The sequence below is a fragment of the Nerophis ophidion genome, linkage group LG01, assembly GCF_033978795.1.
Source record: "Nerophis ophidion isolate RoL-2023_Sa linkage group LG01, RoL_Noph_v1.0, whole genome shotgun sequence".
NCBI classification, from domain to species: Eukaryota; Metazoa; Chordata; class Actinopteri; order Syngnathiformes; family Syngnathidae; genus Nerophis; species Nerophis ophidion.
Window position 1 is genome coordinate 53,671,779 of NC_084611.1, and position 12,746 is coordinate 53,684,524.

The 12,746-nt window shown below is 40.1% G+C and overlaps 1 protein-coding gene across 2 annotated transcripts in view; it reads left to right on the forward strand.

The window, feature by feature from the left end:
• The window catches only part of glra3 (glycine receptor, alpha 3), a 140,134-nt gene extending 128,113 nt beyond the window's left edge, over nt 1-12,021 (forward strand). For both annotated transcript variants that reach the window (XM_061907253.1, XM_061907264.1), the window contains one exon: nt 4,489-12,021. In XM_061907253.1, coding sequence (XP_061763237.1) covers nt 4,489-4,815 — 327 coding nt within the window. In that variant the 3' untranslated portion in view covers nt 4,816-12,021. The remainder of the gene's footprint in view (nt 1-4,488) is intronic.
• The last annotated feature ends 725 nt before the right edge of the window (nt 12,022-12,746 follow it).

The window sequence follows — 12,746 nt, forward strand, 5'->3', positions numbered from 1 at the left end:
TACAGTCGAACCTCGATTTATGAACTTAACTTTCCTGAACCAGGTTCGGAAATACAAAAAGTTTGTATCGTGAAGCAAATTTCTCCATAAGAAACAATAGCCATGTGCGCATGGACACATTTAATTGGATTAGAAGCCTAACCGAAATAAAAATGCTTCTTGTAAACACGCCGTTTCTGAATATTCTGACCCGATCAAACATGTTTCGATCAAAATTTTGTTCCGATCGAGACGGGTGGCTTATGCGGAAAGTCTTTTTGATTATATATAGCGCATGAAAATTCCAAAATTCGGGTCAGAATTATCCTTACTGCGCATGTCTTTGATGTCAGTTATGCTTTGATGTTGAAGCGGGGACTAAAATTTCAATGATTTTTTTATTCATTAATATTAAAATTATTAGTCTCAGAATGAAGTGATTGTCTTGCTGCTGTCTTCCGCCATTCAACATGTACAGAAGTAGTGTTATTTACTGTTACGTTTGTTGCTTTAAAACAAGCTAACAATATAAGAAGGGATCCGGTTGTCATCTTTATTCTCGACATTACATCTACTCCAAATGCTAGCCACAAACACACACACAATGTTTGAACATGACGACATTCCGCAACATGTACATAATCACAACCTAAAAATTACAGAACAGCTCAATTTCAAAAAGAGAGGTAAAACAAAAGTAGTGAACAGAAGGGACAAATGATAAATACTGTGATAACGTCGGACAAGCAGAAATGCACAGAGCCATGTTTGTTTACAGTGGAAATTGGTGGTTAGTCAGCACCTGCAGGGAGCAGACTCATCCAAAAGATGGCGCCATAGCACAAATAACAGCACACCTTTCCTTTTATGCTTGGCTCTGCGCATGTCAAAATAAAGTATTCCGATTTAAGTTGTGATGCACGCCATAATCAGATAATTTTTTACGAGGGTGCATGCACACAGGAACATTCAAATCCGAATGATGATCTTATTAAATAAATGTCCACGTACACGTGGCTATTGTAAATAAGACTAATGGGTTCCAGCCTCGACAAAAGTCCATATTTTAGTATATATATATATATATATATATATATATATATATATATATATATATATGTAGGTGTGGGAAAAAATCACAAGACTACTTCATCTCTACAGATCTGTTTCATGAGGGGTTCCCTCAATCATCAGGAGATTTTAATGGAAGCATTCACATACAATGGTTTATATAGAGCACAGAGTGGGTGGGTACAAGCAGGCGTAGGGTGTGGTGATTGGCTCATGTGTTACCTAGGAGGTGTTTCCGTCTATGGCGGCATGTTGAAATGATTTCACTGCGCTTGTTGAGAGATGATAGATCTGGATGATATATAATAAACAGTTTCTCTTTTAAGCATAGGTTGCATCTTTTATTACCACTGTTGTAAGGTGTGCTGGATGCAAGGATTTGCCATATATATATATATATATATATATATATACACGCATATATATATATATATATATATATATATATATATATATATATATACATGCATATATATATAGGTGGCGACTTGTCCAGGGTGTATGCCGCCTTCCGCCCGATTGTAGCTGAGATAGGCGCCAGCGACCCCAAAAGGGAATAAGCGGTAGAAAATGGATGGATGGATGTATATATACACATATATATACATATATATATATGTATAAATATATACACATATATATATACACACGCATATATATGTATATAAACACATATATATACATATATATATACATTCATATATACACATTATATATATTTTAACACATTTATACACACACATATATATATATACATACATATATATATATATATATATATTTATACACGTATATATACTTATACACATTTATACACACGCATATGTATATATATATATATTTATACACGTATATATACTTATACACATTTATACACACACATATGTATATATATATATATGTGTGTGTATATATATATATATACATATATATATGTATGTGTAGGTATATATATGTGTGTGTATAAATGTGTATAAATATATATATGTGTATAAATATATATGTGTATAAATATATATATATGTATGTATATATATATATATATATATATATATATATATATATATATATATAGCTAGCCATGTCTTAAAGCAGTGGTCCCCAACCAGATTTTTTTATTAAAAAAAAAAAAAAAATTGAAAAAAAATGTTTTTATTTGTTTATTTATTTTTTTAAATCATGATAAAAAACACAATATACACTTACAAATAGAGCACCAACCACAAAAAACTCCCTTTTTCATGACAAAAACGTCCCTTTTTCATGACAAAGAAAAAAAAAAAAAAGGACACCCCCCCCCCGGGCCACGGGACAAATTATACAAAAAGGTTGGGGACCACTGTCTTAAAGCACCTATTCCTGAGGGCGTTTCAGTGTTATAACTTCACCTTTATCGTTAGTTTTAAAGCCAAAATGCGTCCGTTCTCCCTTTTCTGTCAACACACTGTGTCTGCTTGTAGGTACTCTGTGATCGTGCGCTGCCGAACATGCTCCTCTGCTCGTAAAACCAGCAGACCTGATGACGACGGGGTGACCGGTACTTTTCAAAGGCGATATAGTACCGAATATGATTCATTAGTATCGAAGTATCATACTATTGAACCGTACAACCCGACTTTGGCGTTTTTGTCCGGAAAAGTCTGGTCTAATCACAATTAAAAACTTGCTCTGGCGAGAAGCCCGCTTTTTCATTCTCTTTAATACGAGCAAGCACACTTTGACCAGGTTGTAAATCGATAAGTTTGCAAAAATAGATGGTCGTAATTCGAGGTTCCACTGTACAGTATACAGTCGTGGTCAAAATTTGACATAAGCTTGTAAAGAACATAATGTCATGGCTGTTTTGAGTTTCCAATTATTTCTACAACTCTTATTTTTTTCTGATAGAGTGAATGGAGCACATACTTTTTGGTCTCAATGAACGTTCATGAAGTTTTGTTCTTTTACGAATTTATTATGGGTCTACTGAAAATGTGAGCAAATGTGCTGGGTCAAAAGTATACATACAGCAATATTAATATTTGCTTACCTGTCCCTTGGCAAGTTTCACTGCAATAAGGCGCTTTTGGTAGCCATCCACAAGCTTCTGCTTGAATTGTTGACCACTCCTCTTGACAAAATTGGTGCGTTTCAGCTAAATGTGTTGGTTTTCTAACATGGACTTGTTTCTTCAGCAATGTCCACACGTTTAAGCCAGGACTTTGGGAAAAGGCCATTCTAAAACATTCATACTAGCCTGATTTAGCCATTCCTTTACCCCTTTTGTCGTGTGTTTGGGGTCATTGTCCTGTTGGAACACCCAACTGCGCCCAAGACCCAACCTCCGGCCTGATGATTTTAGGTTGTCCTGAAGAATTTGGAGGTAATCCGCCTTTTTCATTGTCCCATTTACTCTCTGTAAAGCACCAGATCCATTGGCAGCAAAACAGGCCCAGCGCATAATACTACCACCACCATGCTTGATGGTAGGAATGGTGTTCCTGGGATTAAAGGCCTCACCTTTTCTCCTCCAAACATATTGCTGGGTATTGTGGCCAAACAGCTAAATGTTTGTTTCATCTGACCACAGAACTTTCCTCCAGAAGGTCTTATCTTTGTCCACGTGATGTCAGATGAAACAAAAATGGAGGTGTTTGGCCACAATATGCAATTTGTTTGTAGAAGAAAAGGTGAGGCTTTAATCCCAGAAAAACCATACCTACCGTCAAGCATGGTGGTGATAGTAGTATGCTATGGGCCTGTTTTTCTGCCAATGGAACTGGTGCAATGAAATAGGAGGAATACCTCCAAATTCTTCAGGACAATCTTAAATCATCAGCCCGGAGGTTGGGTCTGGGGCGCAGTTGGGTGTTCCAACAGGACAATGACCCCAAACACACGTCAAAAGTGGTAAAGGAATGGCTAAATCCGGCCAGAATTAAGGTTTTCCCAAAGTCCTGACATAAACGTGTTGACAATGCTGAAGAAACAAGTCCATGTTGGAAAACCAACACATTTGTGGAGAGGAGTGGTCAAAAAATGCAACCAGAAACTTGTGGATGGCTACCAAAAGCGCCTAATTGCAGTGAAACTTGCCAAGGGACATGTAAGCAAATATTAACATTGCGGTATGTATACTTTTGATTTGGTCACATTTTCAGTACAGCCATAATAAATTCATAAAAGAACCAAACTTCATGTTTTTTATTTTTGTGACCAACAAGTATGTGCTCCAACCACAAAAAAATACGAGTTGTAGAAATTATTGGAAACTCAAGACAGCCATGACATTATGTTCTTTACATGTGTATGTAAACTTTTGACCACCACCGTATATTTGTGTCATTCAACATAAATCAATTTATATAATACTTCCTGACACGAACTAAAAGTCTTAACAACAAGCTGTAATATGCTGGGCCATGTATGATAATAAGACCCCCTGGTGTGTCCCAACAGGAAGGGGAAGTCCAGGAAAGCAGGCTGACCTCCGCGACGGCCGTCACCTCCACTCCCAGCAACATCAAGGACTCCAAGGCCAGCGCTAACAATACCGCCACTGTGCTGAACACTTCGGGGGCGACAGCGAACGCCACCCAAAACCCCCAAGGAGCGGCTCCCCGTAGAGGGGGGAAAAGCACGGAGGAAATGAGAAAGTTATTTATCGACCGGGCCAAGAAGATTGACACCGTGTCGAGGGCCGGTTTCCCCCTGGCCTTCCTCTTTTTCAACATATTCTACTGGGTTCTTTATAAAATCCTTCGCCATGAAGATGTACATAAGTAATGGAGGATTTGACACTGTATACAGTAAGCACACACACACACACGCATTTTTAATTGATGCTCCGTTCCACTCTTTCCAATAACCTGTGATTTTTTCACCTCACAATGCTAAGTCCTGGTCGGTCTAGACCAGGGGTGTCAAACGTACGGCCCCAGGGCCGGATTAGGCCCACGAACAGGTTTTATCCGTTTGCTAAGTATAACATTTTTAAATGAAAGAAACTGCTGTTCTGAATGTGTCCACCGGATGTCGCAATAAATAATAATAATAATAATCAAAGCTGCAAGGAGCGATGGACGGGACCGCTTTGGCTTCTGCCCCCGTGACCTAAACCCAGATAAGCGGTAGGGGATGGATGGATGGATTATTACACAGACAAAAATTTGCACACACGTGTTATACATCAGTCTCATAGTAATAACAGTTGTAAAGTGGCTCGGGCATTTTATAAGAACGCCTTGGTTCCACCATTTTGAGACTCTAATGCAGGGGTCGGGAACCTTTTTGGCTTAGAGAGCCATGAAAGCCAAATATTTCAAAATGTATTTCTGTGAGAGCCATATAATATTTTTTAACGCTGAATACAACTAAATGAGTGCATTTTTAAGTAAGACCAACATTTTTAGAGTATAATAAGTCTCTTATTCTTTGTAATAACATTGTTATTCTAAAAGTTAACCAATAATAAATATAATACTCCTTACCATTAATGCGACGTATTGGACAGGTGCGACAGAAAACGAATGGTTGGATTAAAATGCATGAGAATGTTTTATAATTTGAACGTTATTTTTAGCAATGTGATTACCAGCGGAATTGTTAATTACTTATCATGTTAAGCAATGTCAGCTAAGATTTATCTGAGAGCCAGATGCAGTCATCAAAAGAGCCGCATCTGGCTCTAGAGCCATAGGTTCCCTACCCCTGCTCTAATGCATGGTGAATTTAATGCAGTCGTTATATTGAAGTGGGAATAGCGAACTTCCTGTTGATTTTAGTTGGGGGCGGGCAGTGAATGAAATATAGGTCTCCGTGAGACCTATATCGAGGTTTTTGTTTCATTTGTATATGACAGTCCTACAGTTTTGTCTGAGCAGAAAGCCGCCATTTTGTGACAACAGCAGCAGTGCAATGGTTCTTTGCGGGCTCGTAAAATCCAAACCGGGGTAGTAATTAAAACTTTTTCATCAACTTTTAATCAGAAGTGTTCAATCTCTCTTCTCTTGCTTATTTGAAGCCGAAACAACAAACGGTCTAAGAGGAAATAATGTTTGAAAAAAAGCAACATTTTTTAGTCAACTTTTGTGTTGAAGTGGGAATAGCAAACTTTTTGTTGATTTTAGCCGTGGGGTTTCACTTGATGAAATATAGGTCTAACTGACACCTACGTAGTGGTTTTTGTTTCATGTTTCTACTGGAAGTTACAGACAGTTTTGTCTGTTTTTTCTTCCTAGGGGGCACTAGAGCGCAATTTTGAGTTTTGGGGTTTGGTTTTTTGATTAGATCGCAATTTTTTTGCCAGTCCTGATGTGTGTGTCAAATTTGGTGAGTTTTGAAGCATATTAAGGGGGTCAAATTACAGCTCAAAGAGGCGGCGGTATAATAAAGAATAATAGTAATAATAATAAAACCTTACACATTCAATAGGATCCTCTGTCCCAAAGGGACATCGGTCCCTAATAATAATAATGAATTCCTTTTTTAACTAGGCCTTGTGATGAGGTAGGGACTTGTCCAGGGTGTACCCCACCTTCCGCGCAATTGTAGCTGAGATAGGCACCAGCGACCCCAAAGGGAATAAGCGGTAGAATATGGATGGATGGATTTGTAACTAAGCCTTCCGATGAGGTGGCGACTTGTCCAGGGTGTACTCCACCTTCCGTCCGAATGCAGCTGAGATGGGCACCAGCGCCCCCCGCGACCCTAAGAAGAACAAGCAGTAGAAAATGGATTGATGGATAATAATGAATTACACTTGTAACTAGGCTCTTCGATGAGGTGGCGACTTGTCCAGGGTGTACCCCGCCTTCCGTCCGAATGCAGCTGAGATAGGCACCCGCGACCCCAAAGGGCAGGGGTGTCCAAAGTGCAGCCCCACTGCCCAGTTCAAAAATACGATTGAAAAAAAAAATTAAAACGTATAAAATGTAATGAAAGAGCAAACAGGTGAAATGTAACAAGAAAATATTGCAATGTTTACTCTAATAACATAAAGCTGCCATGCAGGCTTTTTTTTTTCTTTAAAACATAACAATGAATCAAAATCTATGCCATTATGAATTATTGGCCTAATCAAGGCTCCAAAAAAATCATATTAAATATCCCACTTTGAGATATTTTTGGGGGGAAATTCTGCATGATTTGTGTTTCCCATATATAAACAACAATACAACTTATAATTGATGGATAGATCTGAAGGTGATCTCGAGATTATTGTGTTAATTAGGGTTGGAATTGGGGGTTATGGGTCAAATGCAGGCCCTGCGATGAGGTGGCGACTTGTCCAGGGTGTACCCTGCCTTCCGCCCGATTGTAGCTGAGATAGGCACCAGCGCCCCCCGCAACCCCGAAAGGGAATAAGCGGTAGAAAATGGATGGATGGATGGGTCAAATGCAGAGAATAATTTTGCCACATCTAGTAGGTGTGTGACAATCATTGTTACTTTAACTTTTTAAAAGTAAACAGTAAAAGAATATATATAATTTATGTTTTTAAACACTTCAATGAGTAGGACCCTTTTTGATCCCAAGTGTCCTTGCTCAAAAATTAAAATGAAATAAAATCAATGGTGTTATGAGTAATTGACCTTATTAAAGGCCTACTGAAATGAGATTTTCTTATTTGAACGGGGATAGCAGGTCAATTCTGTGTGTCATACTTGATCATTTTGCAATATTGCCATATTTTTGCTGAAAGGATTTAGTAGAGAACATCGATGATAAGTTCGCAACTTTTGGTCGCTAATAAAAAAGCCTTGCCTTTACCGGAAGTAGCAGACGATGTGCGCATTACGTCACTGGTTGTAGGGCACCTCACATCCTCACATTGTTTATAATCGTAGCCTCCAGCAGCAAGAGCTATTCGGACCGAGAAAGCAACAATTCCCCCATTAATTTGAGCGAGGATGAAAGATTCGTGGATGAGGAAAGTTAGAGTGAAGCACTAGAAAAAGAAAAGAAAAGGCGAGGTTCCAGGCGGCGGCAGTGGGAGAGTTTCAGATGTAATTAGACACATTTACTAGGAGAATTATGGAAAATCCCTTATCTGGTTATTGTGTTAATAGTATTTTAGTGAGATTATAAAGTCATAACTGAAAGTCGGATGGCTGCGGTGAACGCCACTGTCTCTGAGAGAAGCCGAGGAGCCAAGATCACGGCTGCCTTTTTGAGCTGCAGGATGAGGTCGCATAACCTACTCAAGTCACAATTTTCCCATCCAAAAACTTGCTGGTTGACGTAGAGAAACATGTTCGCTTGACCGCTCTGTGTTAAAGCTTCACAACAAACAAAGAAACACCGGCTGTGTTTCGGTTCTAAAGGCAGCTGCAATCCACCGCTTTCCACCAACAGCATTCTTATTTGATGTCTCCATTATTAATTGAACAAATTGCAAAAGATTCAGCAACACAGATGTCCAAAATACTGTGTGATTATCAGAGGTGGGTAGTAACGCGCTACATTTACTCCGTTACATCTACTTGAGTAACTTTTGGGATAAATTGTACTTCTAAGAGTAGTTTTTATGCAACATACTTTTACTTTTACTTGAGTATATTTATAGAGAAGAAACGCTACTTTTACTCCGCTCCATTTATCTACAATCAGCTCGTTACTCGCTACTTTTTTTTAATCGATCTGTTAATGCACGCTTTGTTTGTTTTGATTTTGTCAGACACGCATTCAAAGTAGGATCTACGCATGACTGCGTTTCACCAATCAAATGCAGTCACTGGTGACGTTGGACCAATCAAACAAAACCAGGAGGGAGAGTATATTGTACCGTCCTGGAAGAGTTAGTGCTGCAAGGGTTTCTGTGTATTTGTTCTGTTGTGTTTATGTTGTCTTACGGTGCGGATGTTGAAGTGAGCGGGGTTTGGTGGTAGCGGGTGGGTGTATATCTCCACGAAATGTGTTTGTCGTTCTTCTTGATATTAAAGGGGGCACTGAAATTCAAGAGTCTCCCAGGAAAATCGGGGGGGTTAGCAAGTATGATTGGGAGACACAACTGCTCTGTACTTCTCCCTACGGCCGTGTACCACTACGAACAGCGGCGTTTTCAAAAAAGTCATAAATATCCATTCATCTTCCTCCGCTTATCCGAGGTGGGGTCGCGGGGGCAGCAGCCTAAGCAAAGAACCCCAGACTTCCCTCTCCCCAGCCACTTCGTCCAACTCCTCCCAGGGGGATTCCAAGGCGTTCCCAGGCCAGCTGGGAGACGTAGTCTTCCCAACATGTTCTGGGTCTTCCCCGTGGCCTCCTACCGGTCGGAGGTGCCCTACGGAGGCGTTCGGGTGTCATCCTGACCAGATGCCCCAACCACCTCATCTGGCTCCTCTACATGTGGAGGAGCAGTTAAAATATGTAGTAGAACATTAAGATAGAAATAAAAACACATTTAGATACTGTATCGCTCGGTTGGTAGAGCGGCCGTGCCAGCAACATGAGGGTTCCAGGTTCGATCCCCGCCTCCGCCGTCCTTGGGCAAGACACTTTACCCACCGGCTCCCAGTGCCACACCCACACTAGTTTAAATGTAACTTAGATATTGGGTTTCACTATGTAAAAGCGCTTTGAGTCACTAGAGAAAAGTGCTATATACATATATAATTCACATCATTACAAAATATATACCCACCCCAAAAGAGACAAGTAGTAGAATATGGATGGATGGATGGATGGAAATTAGTGCACCAGTCGAGGAAAATGAGCAAATGACATCCTGTTGATATTTTTTATCTTGATAGATTAAAAATTAATAACATATTTTATTCAGAAAGTATAAATGATGACAAATAAAGATAGAATACTATTAACCGCAACATGTAAGTAAAAAAAAACAAAAAAATCAACATTATAATTTGTACATTTTCAGAATGTGATTGTTTTATTTTTAAACAAAGAAAAATCCACTTGGGAGTGGATTCTTCCTTGGGAGTGGATTTTTCCTCCATTAAAATGACTTTGACACCCCTGATCTAGATCATTCTCATTGAGATACATGTAAAGATAAAATATAAGCACACACACAGATATAAAATAGCCATGAATTAGAGTAGTTAGTGCAACACTAGTGTAGAGTTAGGTGAGACTCAGTATGATGCAATAATGTTTTGGTAACCTAAGCCTGGTTTACACTAGAGATGCAATTAAGTGCCTTTTTTAGTTCTGTCAACATCACTTACAGCAACACCTGGAACCTAAAATTGGGCAGTGCCAAAATAGAAGTGAGGCTGGGCTGCCATTACCCATTGTTTTCTGTGGAACAACCCACGAATCCTTAGAGGTTGTGCTAAGTTTATGTTTAAGTTTGGTGTTCTAACTTAGTACTTTCCGGGTAATAGAGAGCACCGGTATTTAAGCCGCACCCACTGAATTTCAGAACAAGTAAATCTGTTTACATATATTAGCCGCTGGTACAAAATATTTATAGTTTTCGAGCGGCAGTTAAACGGCTGATCAAACAAAACAGAAGCCATCGTCCTGGACATCAACAGACACAACAAGTCCACAGTGTCGTTTTGAATTGTCGAAATTGAAACGATACAAAGTAATGTCATTGTAAGTTAAAAATACTGACAGACACATGTAAGCGCGTTAGCGTATTGGCCAATGCTAACAACGCTAGCTTGATTACATTACGATAGCGTGCGAATATGCATGATAACACTCCTACAGACCTCACACGTGACGGGTTAGTAAGTACGAAATATATCGGAAAAAAACATACAAAGCTTGCTTGGAGTTATAAATTAAGAAAATGTTTGAGCAGAAACGTTATGGACAGTCATACTTACGGTTCAAGGAGCAAAATAGCACCTGCAGTGAACGCCATAGCACAAACAATACAGCTTTTTAGGAGGCGTTCGGGTGGCATCCTGGCCAAATGCCCGAACCACCTCATCTGGCTCCTCTCCATGTGGAGGTGCAATTAGTCTTTATTTTATTTAATAAACTGAGTTGTCAAATTGGCACCTTCAGCCATTCATCCATCTTCTTCCGCTTATCCGAGGTGGGGTTTCAGGGGCAGCAGCCTAAGCAGGGAAGCCCAGACTTTCCTCTCCCCCAGCCACTTTGTCCAGCTCCTCCCAGGGGATCCCGAGGCGTTCCCAGTCCAGCCGGGAGACATAGTCTTCCCAACGTGTCCTGGGTCTTCTCTGTGGCCTCTCCCCGGATGACAGAGCTTCTCACCCTATCTCTGAGGGAGAGCCCCGCCACCCGGCAAAGGGAACTCATTTCGGCCACTTGTACACCTGATCTTGTCCTTTCGGTCATAACCCAAAGCTCATGACCATAGGTGAGGATGGGAACGTAGATCGACTGGTAAATCGAGAGCTTTGCCGTCCGGCTCAGCTCCTTCTTCACCACAACGGCGTCCACATTACTGAAGACGCCGCACCGATCCGCCTGTCGATCTCACGATCCACTCTTCCCTCACTCCTGAACAAGATTCCTAGGTACTTGAACTCCTCCACTTGGGGCAGGGTCTCCTCCCCCATCCCGGAGATGGCACTCCAAACCTTATCCGGGGCGAGGAACCATGGACTTGGACTTGGAGGTGGTGATTCCCCTCACCCAAAATAACCCTCCCGTTTAAAAAAAAGGCAAAAATTTACGTAATTTAGTTTAGATTATATGTGTATTAAATAGGCGCTGCGGTGAGGTGGCGACTTGTCCAGAGTGTACCCCGCCTCCCGCCCGATTGTATCTGAGATAGGCTGCAGCGCCCCGCGACCCTGAAAGGAATAAGCGGTAGAAAATGGATGGATGGGTGGATGTTTATTAAGTAGCCACAATTGGCTAATGTAAATATAAGGTGCGGCTTAAGCCTGCACGGAAAAGTCCAAACAAAACATGCTCCAGCTTAAAAACTAAAAGCAAACACGCAAGACGATGTTGTGTCAATAAAGGCAAAGTTTGCATGGGGTTTTTCTTTGTACCCATTCCTGCCTTCACTATTACAACAACAAGTTGTTGCATAACCCAGAATACAACCAGTATTTGTATATACATATATATATATATATATATATATTTATATATATATATATATATATATATATATATATATATATATATACGAATACTGGTTGTATTTGAAAGTGCAATGCTTTGCAGCCAGTAACACAGCCTTTGAGGGAGCATAGGTATGGGCATCTGCCAATTTTAATTTGCAGGAAAGGATTGAGTTTAGGGTTGAATTGTCCATCCTCGTTCTATTCTCTATCTTTTTTTTGGACATTACTACTTGCCGTATTTTTGAAGCCATGCATGATGGGAATCCGGATGTTGTGTGCCAGTGTATTAACGCGCCGGCTGGAATAAATATCTCCGTGCCCGGCCTACTTTATGGGTTATAGATAAACCTATGGATAAAGGAGACGTATGTAATAGTCTCCTCCTCGTTGTGTGCGGAGCTCCAAAAGCCGTAGATCAGGCCTGGGTAATTATTTTGACTCGGTGGCGGGGCCACATTTAGAGAAAAAAATGTGTCTATTTTTATGAACGCTAATACATAACCTCACAATAATGTCTGATTGAATGCCAAAAAACGTTATGACAGACCGCCTTAAAAAAACCTACTGAAATTTAACTTTTCTACGAAGGATAAAACACTGAACATTGACAAAATATGAACATCACACCCCTTTCGATTGACATATTTTACAATCAATAGAAATGCAACAAACAGCGAAATATGAACGTGAAGGGTA